The 18,220-nt window shown below is 47.1% G+C and overlaps 1 protein-coding gene across 1 annotated transcript; it reads left to right on the top strand.

Moving 5' to 3' along the window:
- Positions 1–751: 751 nt before the first annotated feature.
- On the top strand, positions 752–8,890 carry LOC142656457 (protein kinase C delta type-like). The gene is made up of 4 exons (XM_075831391.1): positions 752–913; positions 6,329–6,579; positions 6,935–6,997; positions 7,162–8,890. Exons 2-4 carry the CDS (start codon positions 6,365–6,367, stop codon positions 7,814–7,816), a joined length of 933 nt encoding a protein of 310 aa, XP_075687506.1. The 5' UTR covers positions 752–913; positions 6,329–6,364; the 3' UTR covers positions 7,817–8,890.
- Positions 8,891–18,220: the final 9,330 nt, after the last annotated feature.

The raw sequence follows: 18,220 nt of genomic DNA, 5'->3' as shown, positions 1-18,220 counted from the left end.
TACCTTGTTGACCAGTGGTGTGCCTGCAGATATGGTGCACAATGAAGCCAAATCACTCCAGGTGGCTTCATAGTTTTGACATATCCTTTCCACACCCTTAAAGAATCCCATTGGGTTCTTATACGGATCTGGTAACTCTCTTGCCATTATCAACTGGTCACTCCTGCTCCATGGTTTATACCAAGTGGTAGTTTCTATTCTAGGGGCATCCACTGTTTCTCCAGGGCTTGAGGAAACCTGTGTGATAACTGGAAAAGCCTCTTGGTGCTGAGCAGTTGGAGGTTGCATCCTCCCTGTCTTACATTTTGAGCAATACGGTGAAGTGTCAGTCCTATGAGTGTTTCCACACTTACATACCCATGTATTGGATCTCAGTGCCCTTGTAGTACCCACCGTCTCTTCTCCCCTCTTTCCCTCTGGTGCTTGCAAAGGCGAATTTGCCACGCACCAGGTGTCCTGATCTTTGAAGAGGCGAAGTCGTATTTCTGATCTATTACCGCTTGCACTCGTCGGTGCCGGAGAAGTGGAACCTGTTTCTGAACTAGTCAATAGGGAACACTGACATTCTCCTCCCAATCTAATTTGTCCACATCTTGGACATTTATATACATCGGGTTTATTACAACGCCCACAGGAACCACACTCCCATCCAAACTCCGGGGTCGGGGATGAGGAACTAAAACTGTCTTGGAGACTATCTTTAGGCAAGGGGGGGTATGCTGCGGTTTGTAGTGATACCGGCGAGGAACTAGATAAACTAGTATATAATCTGGTGGTGAATTATGAGGATGGTAACGAACAATCAAATCAGATAGCTGTCGTGCTATTGGAGTGTAGGGAGAAAGATTTTCCACGAAAGGAGGTGAAGAAGGAGAAGAAGGATTATAAGGAGAAGAGTTCTCCACTGAAGAAGGTGAGGAAAGGGAAGAAGGGATAAAAAGAACAATTTTATCAGTACTGCTGTCATGCATCACTTGTGATTTAGCATCTGTATTATCAGAGGAAATAGTCTGCGGGGAGACAGTGTCTACACTGGAGGGTGAGGATAGAGTTAAAGCACGAGCAGACGTACAGGGTGAGGAATGAGGAGTATGTATACTTGAACGCCTGACATTGGGCGATGAGGATCTACGTGACTGCTGCCGCTCAGGAAATGAAACTTGCAGCTGTTTCCCTCCTCGTCGGGACTTTCTTGTCTCAACATCCTCATCCTCCTGATCTGCGTGATTATTAAGGGGATCGTGCCTTTCTGATGTTCTGATCCAGGCTGCTACCTGCGCCCCGTACTCATGCTTTTCTATCCATTTATCATTCTGCCTGCTAAATAGCCTCCACCTCTCAGCATCCAGACAACCAGTCTTTGGCATCCCTGCCTTCTTGAGAATTGTAGTTGCATGTTTAATTGCCCAATCTCCATGTTCTAATTTCACTAAATGTTTCATGGTTATCTTAGGATTCCAACCAGGGCCCGGTTCTGATTTAGTGAAAGAAGTTCCCATAGCAACTGTCAAAGGTAGCGAGCCTTATCTTCAGTTCTTGCTATGTATATTCTCTTAACTCTACAGCTGTATATATCTTTTTAATTATCCACAGCTGTTTCCTCTTGGGCAATCAGTTGCAACTCAATTCTCTGCTGAGCTCTTATTTTACTGTACTCTTGATAAATGAGATAGAAACACACAAATAGTCCCAAAAACACTCCAACTACTACCGCGAAGTATTCCTCATACATTTATCCTAGTCCCAACAAGCCTTTCCTAGAGAGACAATCAATTTCCAAAGTTTTTACTCTAGCCAAGAAGGAGAATGTATATTTTCCAAAATCACAAAATATATATATATATCAATATCACTTATATCCTCTATGACTTTGACTGCAAATGATCATTAGTGGGTTAAGGACAAACAAAACAGACTGACTCCTGACCCAATGCCCCCTTGCGGGTTGTACACCGGGAACTGCAAGAGTCTTAAAACCACACACTTGGACAAATTAATGCCACTTCGGTAGACCCCTGGTATGAGTTGCTACTGCAATTCCCTCCGTCACCCCGTTCAGGGTTCAGGGCTTCAAATGAGCAGCGCGAGAGCAGAGTCTCTACCCATCCAGGTTGGACTTAACCCACACTCACATTCACACGCCTTCTTTATAAACAGCAAGCAATTAGTTATTTATGTTGCATGAAAACAGAAACAAAATATCAACAATAGTTCAATATAGACAAATCAAATGATCTACCTGAGATCCCTGTTTCTTCCCTCGGACTGACTCCCGAGGCTTCTTCCCCCGGCAAAAAGGGAAAACAGCGAGACAAGTGCTCACTTACCCGGGTTTGATGTTTCCCTCTCCGCCGGTGGTGTGCTGCCTCTCCTTGTTCAGTCCTGGTGAAGATGTTTACACAGGATATCTCGCTGGGGCCTCCAAATGATAACGCAATTCCCAAAAGGTAGATCGACACCGATACGGCCGGAGACAAAAACAGAACAGACAAGTATCTGATAACTGTAGAGGTCTGAGCTAGTCCCGGCCCCCTATCGTTTATTTATACTTGTTCTATATTCATGCAATACTATAAGACAATAAGACAATAAATATATCAGGTCAGACAGTATTTTGGCTAACATACAGTAACATAACAGTAGGAAATAGTCAGTCCTTCACCTTTAGTACAGTTCTAGAGAATTCTGCGGACAAACATGTTTTCTTCCCAAATACCTCTACTCCCCCTGACCTATGTATTTAATCCGTCAATTCTTGCAAAATGATAACCAACTCTTTCCTCCCTTCCTTTCCCAAAACAACATCTGTTATAACAGTCTATTTCGATTAACTATTAGGATTACTTTAACAGCTGTAATATATTCTCTTGAGTTTGCACAAAACAAATTACATTCACAATATTTTCTTAGCATTGCAATATTTTCCTATCAAGTCAGAAAATGGTAAGTCCTTATCATCTTCTGTATTCTGTAAGGAGGGCGTAGAGGGTGGGGTCTTGAGTCATCAGTTTTCCCTCAGCCTTTATTCTTGCTGATTCAATTCCTTAACACAGCAAAAACAGAAATACATTCTCTCAAAATATCACTCTTATATTGAAGTTAAAATGGAAGTATAGAATAGAAGACAAAATGGTGGAATTAAATAATTTCTTTCACATAATAAACTGCTGTTTGGACCCACAGCAGGGCTCAGGAGGCATGGAGTGCCATTTGGCTTTTGGAGCTCAAATTTTGCTTAATTGTTTTTCAGGTGCCATGTTTCATTTGCAAAGCCTATGAGAGGCCAAAACAATGGAAACCCCCAAAAGTGACCCCATTTGGGAAACTACACGCCTCAAGGAATCTATCTAGGAGTATAGTGAGCATTTAGACACCACAGGTCTTTTGCAGAATTTATTGGAATTGGGCCGTGAAAATTAAAATCTACATTTTGTTCCACTAAATTGTAGAATGTCTTTATTTTTGCAAGGGATAATGGAGAAAAAGCACCCCAACATTTGTAAAGCAATTTCTCCTGATTACGGCAATACCCCACATGTGGTCATAAACTGCTGTTTGGATACACGGCAGGGCTCCGAATGGCAGGAGCGCTATTTGGCATGCAGATTTTACTGTATTGGTTTTTGGCCACCATGTCACATATGCAAAACCCCTGAGGTACCAGAGTACAGTGGAAGCCCCAAGAAGTGACCACATTTTGGAAACTGCACCCCTCAAGGCATTTATCATTTGCCTGGACAAGACAGGGCTCAGAAGGGAAGAGCACCATGCGCATTTGAGGTCTATTTTGGTGATTTTCACAGCATTGGCCAACACTTGCATGGCCCTGAAGTCAAATAGTAAAACAAACCCCCAAGTAGTGACCCCCCATATTGGAAACTACACCCCTTATGGCATTTTAAGGTATGTAGTGAGCATTTTGACCCCACAGGTGATTCTACATTAGAAATTAGTGCCCAGCGGATGGTCCAAAGTGAAAATTGCAATTTTCCACTGATATGCCAATTTAGTGCACAATATGTTGTGCCCAGTTTGTGCCACTGAAGACAAATATCTTATAAAACTGTTAAGCCAGTTCTCCCGGGTATGACAATGCTATATATGTGGACGTAAACTGCTGTTTGGGCACGCTGTAGGGTTTACAAGGGAGGGAGCGCCATTTAGCTCTCGGAGCACAGATTTTGCTTGGCAGTTGTTCTGTTTGGGGTTTTACTGGTATTTCGGTGTATAATGTGGGGGCATATGTAAGCTGTGCGGCGTACATCAGGGAATAATAATAGGGTATAATAATGGGGTAAATAAACAATTCATAGATGTGTGGCCAGTGTCGCACTGATAAATGGCGCCCAATCTTATCCGCTTTTGGAACAATGCATATTTTTCATCGCCATTTTCTGAGAGACAGAACTTTTTTATTTTTTCACCACCGGAGCTGTTTGAGGGCTTATTTATTGCGGGACAATATGTAGTTTTCATTAGGACCATTTTGGGGTACACATTTTTTTTAATCACTTTTTATTCCATTTTTTTGGCAAGCAATGTGACCAAAAACCAGCAATTCTGATAATGTTTGTTTGTTTTTTTACAGTGTTTACCGTGCGCTATAAATGACATTTTACTTTATTCTGCGGGTGGATATATTTACGGTGATACCATATGTATATAGTTTTTTTATGTTTTGCAGCGTTTGCACAAAAAAAATCCCTTTTTTGAAAATAATTTATTTTTTGTTTCACCATATTCTGAGAGCCATAACTTTTTTATTTTTGCATTGACAAGGCTGTGTAATGGCTTGTTTTTTTGCGGGATGGGTTGTAGTTTTTATTGGTACCATTTTGGGGTACATGCGACTTTTTGATCACTTTTTATTCTATATTTTAGAAGGGCTTTACCCAAAAAAATAGTGTTTGTTATTTATTTTTTTGCGGTGTTCACCGTGCGGGAAAAATAACATTATGGTTTTATAGTTTGGGTTGTTACGAACGCGGTGATACCAAATATGTGTACTTTCTTAACGGTTTCATTTTGTTTCCTATAATAAAGTACTTATTATAGGAAAAAAGGCAGTTTTTAATTTTTTAACTTAGAACTTTAATTTTTACACTTTAGCTGAACTTTTTTTATTTTTATGTTTTTTTGTCCCACTAGGGGACTTGAAGACCTGCACCTCTCATCTTTATTCTAATACATTGCACTACCCTTCTAATGCAATGCATTAGAGCTGTCAGCTATTCACTGACAGCAAGCCTATTAGGAATCGGAATCCGTGCAACCACATCGCAGCGATGCCAATCTCCTGCAAACCACTAAGATGCCCCGATCGCTTTTGATCGCGGCATCTAAGGGGTTAATGGCAGGGTACAGAGGTAGCTCCGTTCCCGGCCGTTACAGCAGGATGGCAGCTGTGATATACAGCTGACACCCTTCGACTCATGGTGCAGGCTCAGCTTCAGAGCCCGCCGCCATCTTTTATCTGCAGCCAGAAGCCTTTTAAGCCCCGTACTTGACAGACAAAGTGCCATTGTTAGGCCTCCTGTTGCTAACAGTCGATCGGCTAGTGTGGCTACCCGGCTCTTTTAGCCCGGTAACCATGCTGCAATACTGTGATTGATCAGTCACTACTGACTGACAAATCACAGTGATCGTTGGCGGCGCCGCGCTGCGATTGTTCCCCTGACGAGTGACTGTGACTATCGGCTGTCTGTGACTCCCGATGTCACTGTTCTGTCACCTTGTCTTTTGACATGGTGACAGAATAGCACCATGACGTAACTGTACTTCATGGTGCCTTAATGCAGGGCAAACTATGACGTAAAGTTGCGTTAAAGGGTTAATATTGTGCAGATGGTGATTGTATGTTCTTCTATGGAATTCATAATCAGACATCCAGAAAATGTCCTGCCCAGTGACCACTGCTTTATGTCATATATCTCATCTGTTCCTCTTATCATCACATTTAGGTCTAGTGCTGCTATAAAGGGGTATTCCGATTCATTGCTGATCTCAAAGTTCACAGCTGTGGGGGAGGGGGCATTATTTATTTCCATGTCCTGGCCCATTTAAGCTGCTATAAGGAAACAATACATACAGTGACCTCTATGTCCACATTACACATTACAGTAGCTGTATGGATCCCAACCAAGTCAAAGACCTATCTACTGCTTGTCCTTAAGACCTCTCCATAGAACATCCAACAGCGGACACTGCATTATGCCGGGAGCTCAGCTTTATTCAGCTGTAGGGTCCTGGGTATTACCTGAATGATGACCCCTCAGTCCACCCCTGTTCCTTCTTCTTCTCATGAGGATTGTCCACTTGTTTTCCTCAGGTGGTGCTGGCATCAGTCCCCGGCCGAAACACCTATATGGCCGTAAAGATGATCACCAAACGGCACAATACAGAAGTAATCATGAGAGAGCGGCGGATACTCCTGGCGGCCCGAGACTGCCCATTTCTATGCCACCTCTATGCCGCACAACAGTCTCGGGAGAGCGCATGCTTTATCACGGAGTATCTGTCCGGTGGCAGCCTGGAGGCTTCGATCAGGATGTGCGGCTGCTTGGACACCGGCAGCGTAAGGTTAGTAAATAACTAATCAGGAGACTGAGGGGAATATACCAATAGGGGAACAGAGGAGGGGGATAACAGCTGAGGTCAGGGGTGTAGTCAGGGGAGAGCTGGTGGGCACAAGCCACTCAGCCTTGGCTAAGGGATTTAGATAAAGGGCTAGGACAGAAAACTGAATCTCTTTCTCGGGTGAGGAAAACTTAGCTAGGAGGTCAGATGAAGGACAATGCAGAGAATAGAGAGAATACAGGCTGCCATAAACAGCACCTCTGCTCTGCCACAGACCCCACAGAATCACACATGATATTAGGGAATTGATGCAGGAATATTTGATGACATTGAGACTACAATCTGTTTTTCCCATCAGATTCTACACAGCAGAGATTGTGTGTGGCCTCCAGTTCCTCCATGGACACAACATCGTCCACCGGTAAGCAGAACGTTCCTCTTTTTTTTATCTTTACATGCTAGAAATAATGCACCCATCTTTCCTAGGGTCCTGAATGGCTATTCTGTTTAGTCTTGCAGTGACCCATCACCCTCCTCCTGTATCACTGGGCAGATTTCTCATTCTCTTGTCTCATTTCTTTGCAGAGATCTAAAGCCTGATAACATCATGCTGGATGCAGCTGGCCACATCCGAATCATCGACCTGGGGCTCGCCCAAGATGGCGTCACCGCCTCCAATAACATCCGTGGAGTGACGGGAACATTTTATTACATGGCCCCTGAGGTGCTTCTTAGGAAGAGATATGGCCCAGCAGTTGATTGGTGGAGCCTGGGGATTGTGGTGTCCAGGATGTCAACAGGACGCTTCCCCTTTAACAACGGCCCAGACCGGCAAACGGCTTACAAAGCCATCACCACCAAAAAGCCCATATTTCCATCTTGGCTTAACACTGACGTAAAACATCTCGTCAAAAAACTGCTGCATAAGAATCCTAAGAAGCGCCTCGGTGTGTGCTGGAACATCAGAGCTCATCCATGCTTTTCCACCATCGGCTGGGAGGAACTGGAGGAGAGGAGAGCACGGCCGCCATTCACACCATTTGAGCCAGTTCTGGAGAATCACCATCTGCAGTGGCCGGAGAGAAAAAAATCTCTTCACCCCTTGGCCGGATTCAGCTATATGTCACCAAGCTGGACCGGGTTAGATCCTCCTCCTCTGGAGATAACACTCATCAGATGTTTTTCTTACCTTCTGTTCCTCCTCATTGTCCGTGTCTTCTGCCTCTGTCTCTTCCAATGACTTTGTCTCTGCTACTTCTTAAATTGATGAGATCCACTGCCCAGAACTTCATGCCTCCTGACCCGCACCTCAAATCTCTGCTGCTGTATGTCGCCTCGGCTGCCCTAGAACATCATCTCTCTCCGTACCATCTACATGCTGCACCTTTGCCATCTTGTTGCTACCCCAGTTGCTTGACTTTGCATCCTCCAATCCCGGGCTGGCATCTGACATCACTCCGGCCTGAAGATCCTCTTCACCCCCAGGAGCGGCCTGTGCTTAGATTCCATCTGTAGAGTTCAGGAACAATAGCCGCATCTTGCAGTCCTGACGATCCTGAGTAGCGGCAAATGTACCTGAGCGGCTATTATCCCTGAACTTACCCCAGCACAGGCCAGGTAAGTAATACACACATCACACATTACACCTACATCACCCACACTTCATAATAAGTACAGACACCCACACTACATGATAAGTATAGACACCCACACTACATTAGAAGTATAGACACTAGCACTACATTATAAGTATAGGCACCCACACTACATGATAAGTATAGGCACCCGCACGTAGACACATATTATAGATAGATGAGATATCAGCCTTTGATCCTGGGATTATTCTGATCGCCATATTTGGGGTCAGGAAGGAATTTTCCCCCCTTAATATGAGGACAATTGGCTCATTCCTCACAGGGGGTTTTCGCCTTCCTCTGGATCAACACGGCCTTAATTAGGTTTAGGATGATAGATTAATAAGTAGGTACACTTATAATATAATATAAATAAAGAAAAATAATGAAAAAAAGTAAAAAAAATTAAGTTTACCCCCATATTACACATCAGCCTTTGATCCTGGGATTATTCTGATCGCCATATTTGGGGTCAGGAAGGAATTTTCCCCCTTATATGAGAATTGGCCCATTCATCACAGGGGTTTTCGCCTTCCTCTGGATCAACACGGCCTTAAATTTACATATATATTTAAAATAATTGACACATACATATTACTTAATAATTATATTTAAAAAAATCCTAATAATAAAATATACCCCCCTGTTATCTATAAATAAAATCTTCCTTTTACCCCCTACATCTTTGTGCTTGTTTTTATTCTCATTGGACGTCTATGTAGTAAATGTTGTATAGGCCCCAATGTCTGATTCTCCAGGTTTAAGCCATTTAAAAGGTATATGTCAGATATAAAACCAAATTTGGTGTGAACAGAGCTTTACAGGGGTTGTCGGCCTTTTACAACCTCCATTTTGTTAGAGGGATCTTGTCATCTGTGGGGAAACCGACTGCAAGTGTTAAAATGTCCTACTGCGCCTCTAAAGGTGGAATGAAGCATTACACAGGTCCAACTAAAATCACAATGTAATACATGGACGTGTCGGATCCTCCTCAACAGGAGATACTGTTTGTAGCCATTCTCTATTCTGGCTAGTCGATGAGCGTCCTGAACGGAAAACACCTTTCTATTATCTCTATTTCCCTAACAGAGCACTTGAAAATGGGTTATACAATGATAAGAGAGTTTGTTACAATGTATCAGTGCAGGTGAGAACTGGAGTATTTCTCTCATAGAGGATTGCCTAGACTGGATACAATAAATGGGGCACAGTGGAGATTGGTGGATCTGCTACAATGCTGCCCCCTACAGTCAGGGCATTCACCTCATGGATGCTTCTACCAGATTCTTCACATCACAGAGAAACATTCAAGAACAAGGCAAATCCCCTGTAGACAGGTGTCCACACTGAGAGACTCAATAGGAATGGTCTATTCTATCATTTTCCATTTATATTTCATACTAGAAGAGTAGGATGACAACCAAATGGCCGAAATTACAGCAACCAAAGGTGGTGTCACCAACTATCACAAACTCCTGAATAGTAAATGTGCCTAGCTGCAGGGCCGCCATCAGGGGGGTATTAGGGGTAGTAGTGTAGGGGGCCCGGCCAAACTTAATTGATGGGGGGCCCGGCAACTGCCGCGACTTGCCTTTGGTAGAAAAAAACAGGCCCCTGCAATGGGGCCTGTTTTTTTCACCAAAACAATGTCGTGAGCTGCGGGCCCCCCTCTCGTGAAACACCGCCGTGAGCTGCGGGCCCCCCTCTGATCACCGCCGCGAAACACCGCCCGCTTGCGCGCGAACGACCGCAAGCGTGCGCGCCCACGCGCGAACGACCAGGCGCGCCGCCGAGAGGGAGGCGGTGCGCCCGCAACACAAGATCTAGGGGGAAGGACAGCCACACTGGACAGCGGCGCAGTCTACTTACCTGCTGGCCCGCCTCCGACTCGTCGTCCTCGTCCTCCGACTCCGCCTCCTCGTCCGACTCCGCCTCCTCGTCCGACTCCAGAGCGTGGCTGCGTAAGGAGAGGGGGAGGAGTCTAGTTGTTTGCGCGGCGGCAGTTCTACGATCCCCGCCATTTTCTGGAGCCTGGAGGTGAAGGACGACATCTGGACCGAAGACATCGCCTGAAGAGGACTGGAGTGGGAGCAGCTCTTCTGACACGGTGAGTAAAGTGTCTCAAAGTGCTGTTTATGTATGGCCCTGTTCACACAGAGTATTTTGCAGGCCGAAAAAATCTGCCTCAAAATTCCTTAAAGAATTTTGAGGCAGATTTTGACCTGCCCACACTATCTTGCCGCGTTTTTTGCTGCGTTTTTTGCCCGCTGCGATTGAGGACAGCAGACAAAAAACGCAGCGAAAAATGCATTTTCTGCCTCCCATTGATTTCGATGGGAGGTCAGAGGCGGAACCGCGGCAAGAAAGGACGTGCTGCTTTTTCTTTTTTTCCGCGACTGCCTCCCATTGATTTCAGATTAAAGAGGCTCTGTCACCAGATTTTGCAGCCCATATCTGCTATTGCAGCAGATAGGCGCTGCAATGTAGATTACAGTAACGTTATTATTTTTAAAAAACGAGCATTTTTGGCCAAGTTATGACCATTTTTGTATTTATGCAAATGAGGCATGCAAAAGTCCAAGTGGGTGTGTTTAAAAGTAAAAGTCCAAGTGGGCGTGTATTATGTGCGTACATCGGGGCGTTTTGAATACTTTTACTAGCTGGGCGTTCTGATCAGAAGTATCATCCACTTCTCTACAGAACGCCCAGCTTCTGGCAGTGCAGACACAGCCGTGTTCTCGAGAGATCACGCTGTGACGTCACTCACAGGTCCTGCATCGTGTCAGACGAGCGAGGACACCGGCACCAGAGGCTACAGTTGATTCCGCAGCAGCATCAGCGTTTGCAGGTAAGTAGCTACATCGACTTACCTGCAAACGCTGATGCTGCTGCAGAATCAACTGAAGCCTCTGGTGCCGGTGTCCTCGCTCGTCTGACACGATGCAGGACCTGTGAGTGACGTCACAGCGTGATCTCTCGAGAACACGGCTGTGTCTGCACTGCCAGAAGCTGGGCGTTCTGTAGAGAAGTGGATGATACTTCTCTTCAGAGCGCCCAGCTAGTAAAAGTATTAAAAACGCCCCGATGTACGCACATAATACACGCCCACTTGGACTTTTACTTTTAAACACACCCACTTGGACTTTTGCAAGCCTCATTTGCAGAACTACAAAAATGGTCATAACTTGGCCAAAAATGCTCGTTTTTTAAAAATAAAAACGTTACTGTAATCTACATTGCAGCGCCTATCTGCTGCAATAGCAGATAGGGGCTGCAAAATCTGGTGACAGAGCCTCTTTAAATCAATGGGAGGCGGTTTTGGAAGTTGTTTGGTGCTGATTCTGACGCAGTGTCCGAGTCAATATCAAGGCCCAAAAACTCTGTGAACTGGGCCTTATTGTTAGGGCTTATTCAGACGAACGTGTAATACATCCGTGCAACGTGCGTGATTTTCACGCGCCTCGCACAGACCTATGTTACTCTATGGGGCCGTGCAGACGGTCAGTGATTTTCACGCAGCGTGTGTCCGCTGCGTAAAACTCACGACATGTCCGATATTTGTGCATTGTTCGCGCATCACGCACCCATTGAAGTCAATGGGTGCGTGAAAATCACGCCCAGCACTTCCGCAGCCGTATAAACTATGAATGAAAACAGAAAAGCACCACGTGCTACAAACATACAAACAGAGTGTCATAATGAAGGCGGCTGCGCGAAAATCACGCAGCTGCGCATCATACGCTGCTGACACACGGAGCTGTTATGACCTTTTGCATGCGCTAAACGCCACGTTTTTGCGCACACAAAAAGCACACGCTCGTGTGAATCCGGCCTTAGGGTAGGAACACACTAGGCATGAACACTGCGGATTTTATGCAACATATTTTATTGTGGAAAATCCGCAGCGTATTACAGTCGCAGCAGAGTGGATGATATATGAACAAATCTCATCCACACGCTGCAAAAAAAATGGACCTGCAGTGTGGCTTTTGGCTTTTTAAGCCGCAGCATGTCAATTTATGCTGCAGAATCGCTGCTCCTCTGTTGCGGAAATGCTGCGGTTCTGCCGCAAAAATCACACATGAGAAAAAAAAAGGTACTTTTTTACATTTATAAAAAAGTTTAGACTTACCCCGGCCGTAGTCCTGGTGACGCGATCCTCTATTCTTAGCGCAGCCCCGCCTCCTGTCATGACGTTTCATCCCATGTGACTGCTGCAGCGGTCACATGGTCTACAGCATCATCCCAGTGCAGCAACCACGAGGAAGAGCTTCCCAGGAGGATGGGAGCAGTAGTGAAGTGCACGGTGTATGGCCTGAGGTATCTGTAGGAATCTCTACCTCTCCTCCCTCGCTCCTTCTCGGGCTGGCACAGTGACAGGGGGGCTGCACTATGGGTGATGGTGGTGAAAGTCTTTTCCCCCGTAGCAACTCCCGTGATGGTGGTAGTAGTATGTGTGCGCCTGGCAAGGTGGTATGTGGGGTGCCCTTGATGTTATGCAGTGCAGGGACCAGACGACACAGGGGATTTGAATAACTCACGTTTACTGAAGAACTTTATACAGTCTTCCAAAATGGAGGCACGTTATCTTCTGTCCACTTCAACAGTTGAGGGGAAGAAGGGACCAGTGGGTGACCAATGAGGGTTTCAATTGTCCAGCTATATCTAGAAATCATTCACTTGACCTGCCTAGGTAGAGTCGTGTGTTAACCTTAAACCATACTATCCCCCACCCCCATTTAGTAACGACACATGACACCGAGGTTGGATGTGAAATGGCCACAGCAGCCGTTTATTAATTTCACAGTTTTATAAAAACAATTTAAATCCGAAACATTCGGATAACTAGTTAGGAATCCACCAGAGAATTCCTCCTAATAATTCACATGACCCAACATGGGTCAGAATCATAAATAACAATTAAACGTTAACATTAACCCGAGCAGAGGAAGTCCTTGAAGCCCCTTCAGATGTTCCTTTCAAGAACACACCGAATTAGCCATCTGCAAACCACTAATTACCTCCAGCCGTAAACCAGCTCGGAAGCACCGTTCACCTCTGCAGATGGCTCCAACCACTAGAAGTCCACTTCAAAGGGATAACACCCGATGAAGCCCTCAAGTGATATACCGACCACTAGAAGTCCACTTCAAAGGGATAACACCCGATGAAGCCTTCAAGTGACATACCTTCTACCAGAAGACCACTTCAAAGGGATAACACCCGATGAAGTCTTCAACCATGTACCTTTTTTGGGGGACGCATACCCCCGATGCGACCCCCCCACCATTTTGTACTGACTGGCCTCAAGGACTCCCCCCGCCAGCTGCCATGACAACAGAACCTACTCCGGAAAAAAGAAAAACATGTTAAATAAGCACACAAAATAAAACACAACGCTCATAGACAGACGTACATAAGACCTAAGGAGTAACACAACAAGGGTGGGAGGGTGGGAGCTTTGCTTAATGTGTGTTACTCCTCCCGCTGCTTCCGGCTCAATGCCGAGAAACAGCGGGAAGCGCAGTAACGGCCCCCCCGCCCCCCTTAACTCCTCCCCGTCCCTCCTTCAGCTCCTTCAACTTTCCCTGACCTCGTAACATTAACCCTTTCCCTACCAGGACGGTCATGTCGGCTTCCCTTAAGCCTGCAGCTGCGTCCAGCCTCTTCTTGACCTGCCTAGGTAGAGTCGTGTGTTAACCTTAAACCATACTATCCCCCACCCCCATTTAGTAACGACACATGACACCGAGGTTGGATGTGAAATGGCCACAGCAGCCGTTTATTAATTTCACAGTTTTATAAAAACAATTTAAATCCGAAACATTCGGATAACTAGTTAGGAATCCACCAGAGAATTCCTCCTAATAATTCACATGACCCAACATGGGTCAGAATCATAAATAACAATTAAACGTTAACATTAACCCGAGCAGAGGAAGTCCTTGAAGCCCCTTCAGATGTTCCTTTCAAGAACACACCGAATTAGCCATCTGCAAACCACTAATTACCTCCAGCCGTAAACCAGCTCGGAAGCACCGTTCACCTCTGCAGATGGCTCCAACCACTAGAAGTCCACTTCAAAGGGATAACACCCGATGAAGCCCTCAAGTGATATACCGACCACTAGAAGTCCACTTCAAAGGGATAACACCCGATGAAGCCTTCAAGTGACATACCTTCTACCAGAAGACCACTTCAAAGGGATAACACCCGATGAAGTCTTCAACCATGTACCTTTTTTGGGGGACGCATACCCCCGATGCGACCCCCCCACCATTTTGTACTGACTGGCCTCAAGGACTCCCCCCGCCACCGCGAAACAGGCCTTGACCACCTTAAGCCTGTGAGTTCCTCCACACCACCACCGCCCTTTCTATGCCTTCTGCTATAGCCAAGCTCCAAATATCAATGCCAACCTCGGTCAGATGAACCCCGTCACTCCTCCAGAAATTCCCCAATCCTGACTCCAAATCCCTATGCCTCACGCAAATGCCCCCGTTCTTCGCCACAAAACGGGACACCGCCCGGTTAACTTTTATCCGAGCCTTATTGACTCTCTCCACCGATCTAGCTAACCGCCAATGCTTCCTTGGGACTATGTCCGACCACACTACCACCAACTTGGGATAAGATACCCACAAACACAACAAATCATGTTTGATATCCCGCACCAACTCACGAAAAGGGCGGACTCCTAAGTCATTCCCACCCACGTGCAACACTAAAACCTCCGGAACCCTATCAAGCCGCACATATGTCTGGAATTCCGCCAACACCCTGTTCCACGACATACCTCTAAACCCCAGCCAATGCACAACCGCATCCTGTCGCGGAATGCGCAACTGGCGACCATCCGGGCGGACGTCCGCCCTCAAAGCCCCCCAGTGCACGTACGAATGACCCATCAACCACACCAGACAAGGAGGCGAATCTGAAACGGAAAACACAGTTAGGCACCACCATATAACATTTGCAAGCATAAACAACAAAATTACAACATATGGGGGCGGACATAAGACTTAAACCTTTTAGACTCCCAACGACCAATACGCCTCACCCCCTCATCATCCAACCCCCAGCGCCCTGCTTCCGTTGCTGCGCCAATCCGGAAGGAATGAGATGAATATGAGCCTGCCGCAACCCCAACCGCCGTCAAACATTTTTTAAAAACAGCTCCAAACTGAAACCTGGACAAGAACGACCCGTCCACATGACGTAACAAAGGCAAATCTGGAGGCCCCCTGTTTTTTGTAAAACCCCGCATGCACTCTACTGGGCACATGACCGACCCCGGGAGAGCGAACAAAACTATCAGTTTTCCCTTCCCTAATTGGTCAGTTTTTGATCTACGCAACCATACCTCCAACCGATCTGCAAAAAGGCTCACCTCCCCAGATCTCAGCCCCCCTGCCTGTTTAGTACTTGGCGACACCAACTCACCTATTCTAAATGCTCCGAAGAACGCCAACGAGAAAGCCAACCGAAACAAATCCATTTCATCTGAAGAACGACATACCGATGCCAATGAACCGCCCAACAAGCCCAGCAAAGCAAACGACACCGGCCTTCTACTATCCGCCTCCACCCTACCTCTGCGCAACCCCTTCAAAGCCTGCGATACCAGAAATTCCTTCGATACATCCCGCAAGCCCCGCAACTTAAGCCCAAACGCCACCGCGGATATAAACCGGTTCACCTTCGCTACTGAAAACCCCCCCTCCCAGGCATCCCCTAACCAATACAAAAGTGCCACCAACCTGTCTCTATCCGTATTGACATCACCCAACTCTCTTACCCACTCCTCCCACTGCCTCCAACAAGCAGCATAAGCCCTCCACGTCGTGCGCGCCAAAGACCTTTGTAACAGCTGCTCTACGGGACCGATACCAGATCCCATAGATGATCCGGACAAGCCAAACCGAGACGTTCCGCTCCCGGGGCCAATTGCCGAAACCGGTCCCACTGCGAGCGAGAAAGAGCATCAGCAACACAATTCCGTACACCCGGGACATGCACCGCCACCACCCACGCGTTCAACGACAAACACACCAACACTAAATGTCGCAACAATTGAACTACCGGAGGAGAGGACGCCGTGATGTTATTAATGGCAAGCACCACCCCCATGTTGTCGCAGTAAAACGGACCTTCTTATCCCTGAGCCTGTCCCCCCAAATGGTAGCCGCCACCACGATGGGAAACAGCTCAAGCAGGGCCAGATTCCGCGTCAATCCACTGGACACCCAGCTAGCCGGCCATTGACCTGCGCACCACGGACCTCCCCCGTAAGCTCCAAAGCCACCCGCCCCAGCCGCATCCGTGAAAATATTCAGATCACTCGTATCCTGCGCTGGGGCCATCCATAGCGAGCGACCATTGTACTGGCCCAAGAAGTCATCCCAAACCTGAAGATCAGCTCGGTGCTCCTCCTTGAGCCTCACAAAATGATGCGGTGCCCGCACTCCCGCCGTTGCCGCCGCCAACCTTCTACCAAACACCCTCCCCATCGGCATAATCCGGCAGGCGAAATTCAACTTCCCCAGCAGCGACTGAAGCTCCCTCAGCGACATTTTCTTCCTTCTACAAGCCCGTCGCACCTCCAGCCTCAAAGCACCCAACTTATCCGCCGGGAGCCGACACTCCATTGCCACCGAGTCAATTTCGATTCCCAAGAAACAAATCGTCGCTACCGGGCCCTCCGTTTTTTCCGGCGCCAAAGGGATCCCAAAATCCCTCGCCACCTTCTGCAGGGCATGAAGCAAGTTACCGCAAACCGGCGAACCCCCCGGGCCAACGCACAAAAAATCATCTAAGTAATGGATCAACGAATCGACCCCGGATACTCCCCTCGTTACCCACTCCACGAAGCTACTAAACGCCTCGAAGTATGCACAAGAAAGAGAACACCCCATCGGAAGGCACCGATCCACGTAAAAGGCCCCATTCCAAAAACAACCCAACAGCCGTTGGCTTTCTGGATGCACCGGCAACAACCTGAACGCCGCCTCGATGTCGGTTTTTGCTAGCAGCGCCCCCGGACCCGCAGCCCGCACTAACCCCACCGCCTTATCGAATGAGGTATAAACTACGGAACACAACTCGTGATCAATCCCGTCATTTACCGACGAACCTTTGGGATACGATAAATGTTGAATCAAACGAAACTTTCCGGGCTCGCGTTTAGGGACAATACCCAAAGGGGACACAACTAAATCTTTCACCGGCGACTCCACAAATGGCCCCGACATGCGCCCCAACGAAACTTCTTTTAACAACTTTTCCGACACGACTTCCGCATGCAAGTAAGCCGATTTTAAATTTCTCCGCGTAACCGGAACCTCATAAGGAGGCGGAGGAATAACAAAACCAACACTAAACCCTTCATAAAGCAACTTAGCTGCCGCCCTATCCGGATACTCATTTAGATAAGGGGCCATCCTTTCCACCCTCACCGGCGACACCCCCTTGACCAGCCCCGTGCTGGTTCCCGGACCTCTTTTTCCGCAGACATTTTGCCGCCCCGTGTGATGCACCATTACACTCGGAGCACACGTGCTTGAACTTGCACGTGGCCCCAAACTTGCACTGGCCTTCATTGAATTGCCAGCAAAACCCCGCCTTTCCCCCGCCGCTTGGTCCACTCTGACTAGACTGGCCTCCCTGGCCACCGCTCCCGGGAAAGGGCTGCCTAACCGGAGCCGTAACCCGTAACCAGAGAGCAATATCCTTCTGGTCCCACCGAATCGCCGGCCGAACCGCCTTCCGCTGACGGAATTGCTCATCATATCGCAGCCACGCCTGACCCCCATACGCCCTATGAGCCTCCCCAATAGCATCAAAATAACAAAATAACGCCGAACAATTTTCCGGCGCCTTTTCCCCTATCACACTAGCCAATATGGTGAACGCCTGCGACCAATTAACGAACGTCTGCGGGATAAGCCTATACCGCCGCCGTTCCTCCTCGTCCTTTTTACTCTCATCCCGCTTGCTCTTATCCAAATTGA

The sequence above is a fragment of the Rhinoderma darwinii genome, chromosome 6 (genome assembly GCF_050947455.1).
Source record: "Rhinoderma darwinii isolate aRhiDar2 chromosome 6, aRhiDar2.hap1, whole genome shotgun sequence".
NCBI lineage: Eukaryota > Metazoa > Chordata > Amphibia > Anura > Rhinodermatidae > Rhinoderma > Rhinoderma darwinii.
The sequence above is the reverse complement of the archived record's forward strand: the minus strand, read 5'-3'. Positions and strand labels throughout refer to the sequence as shown.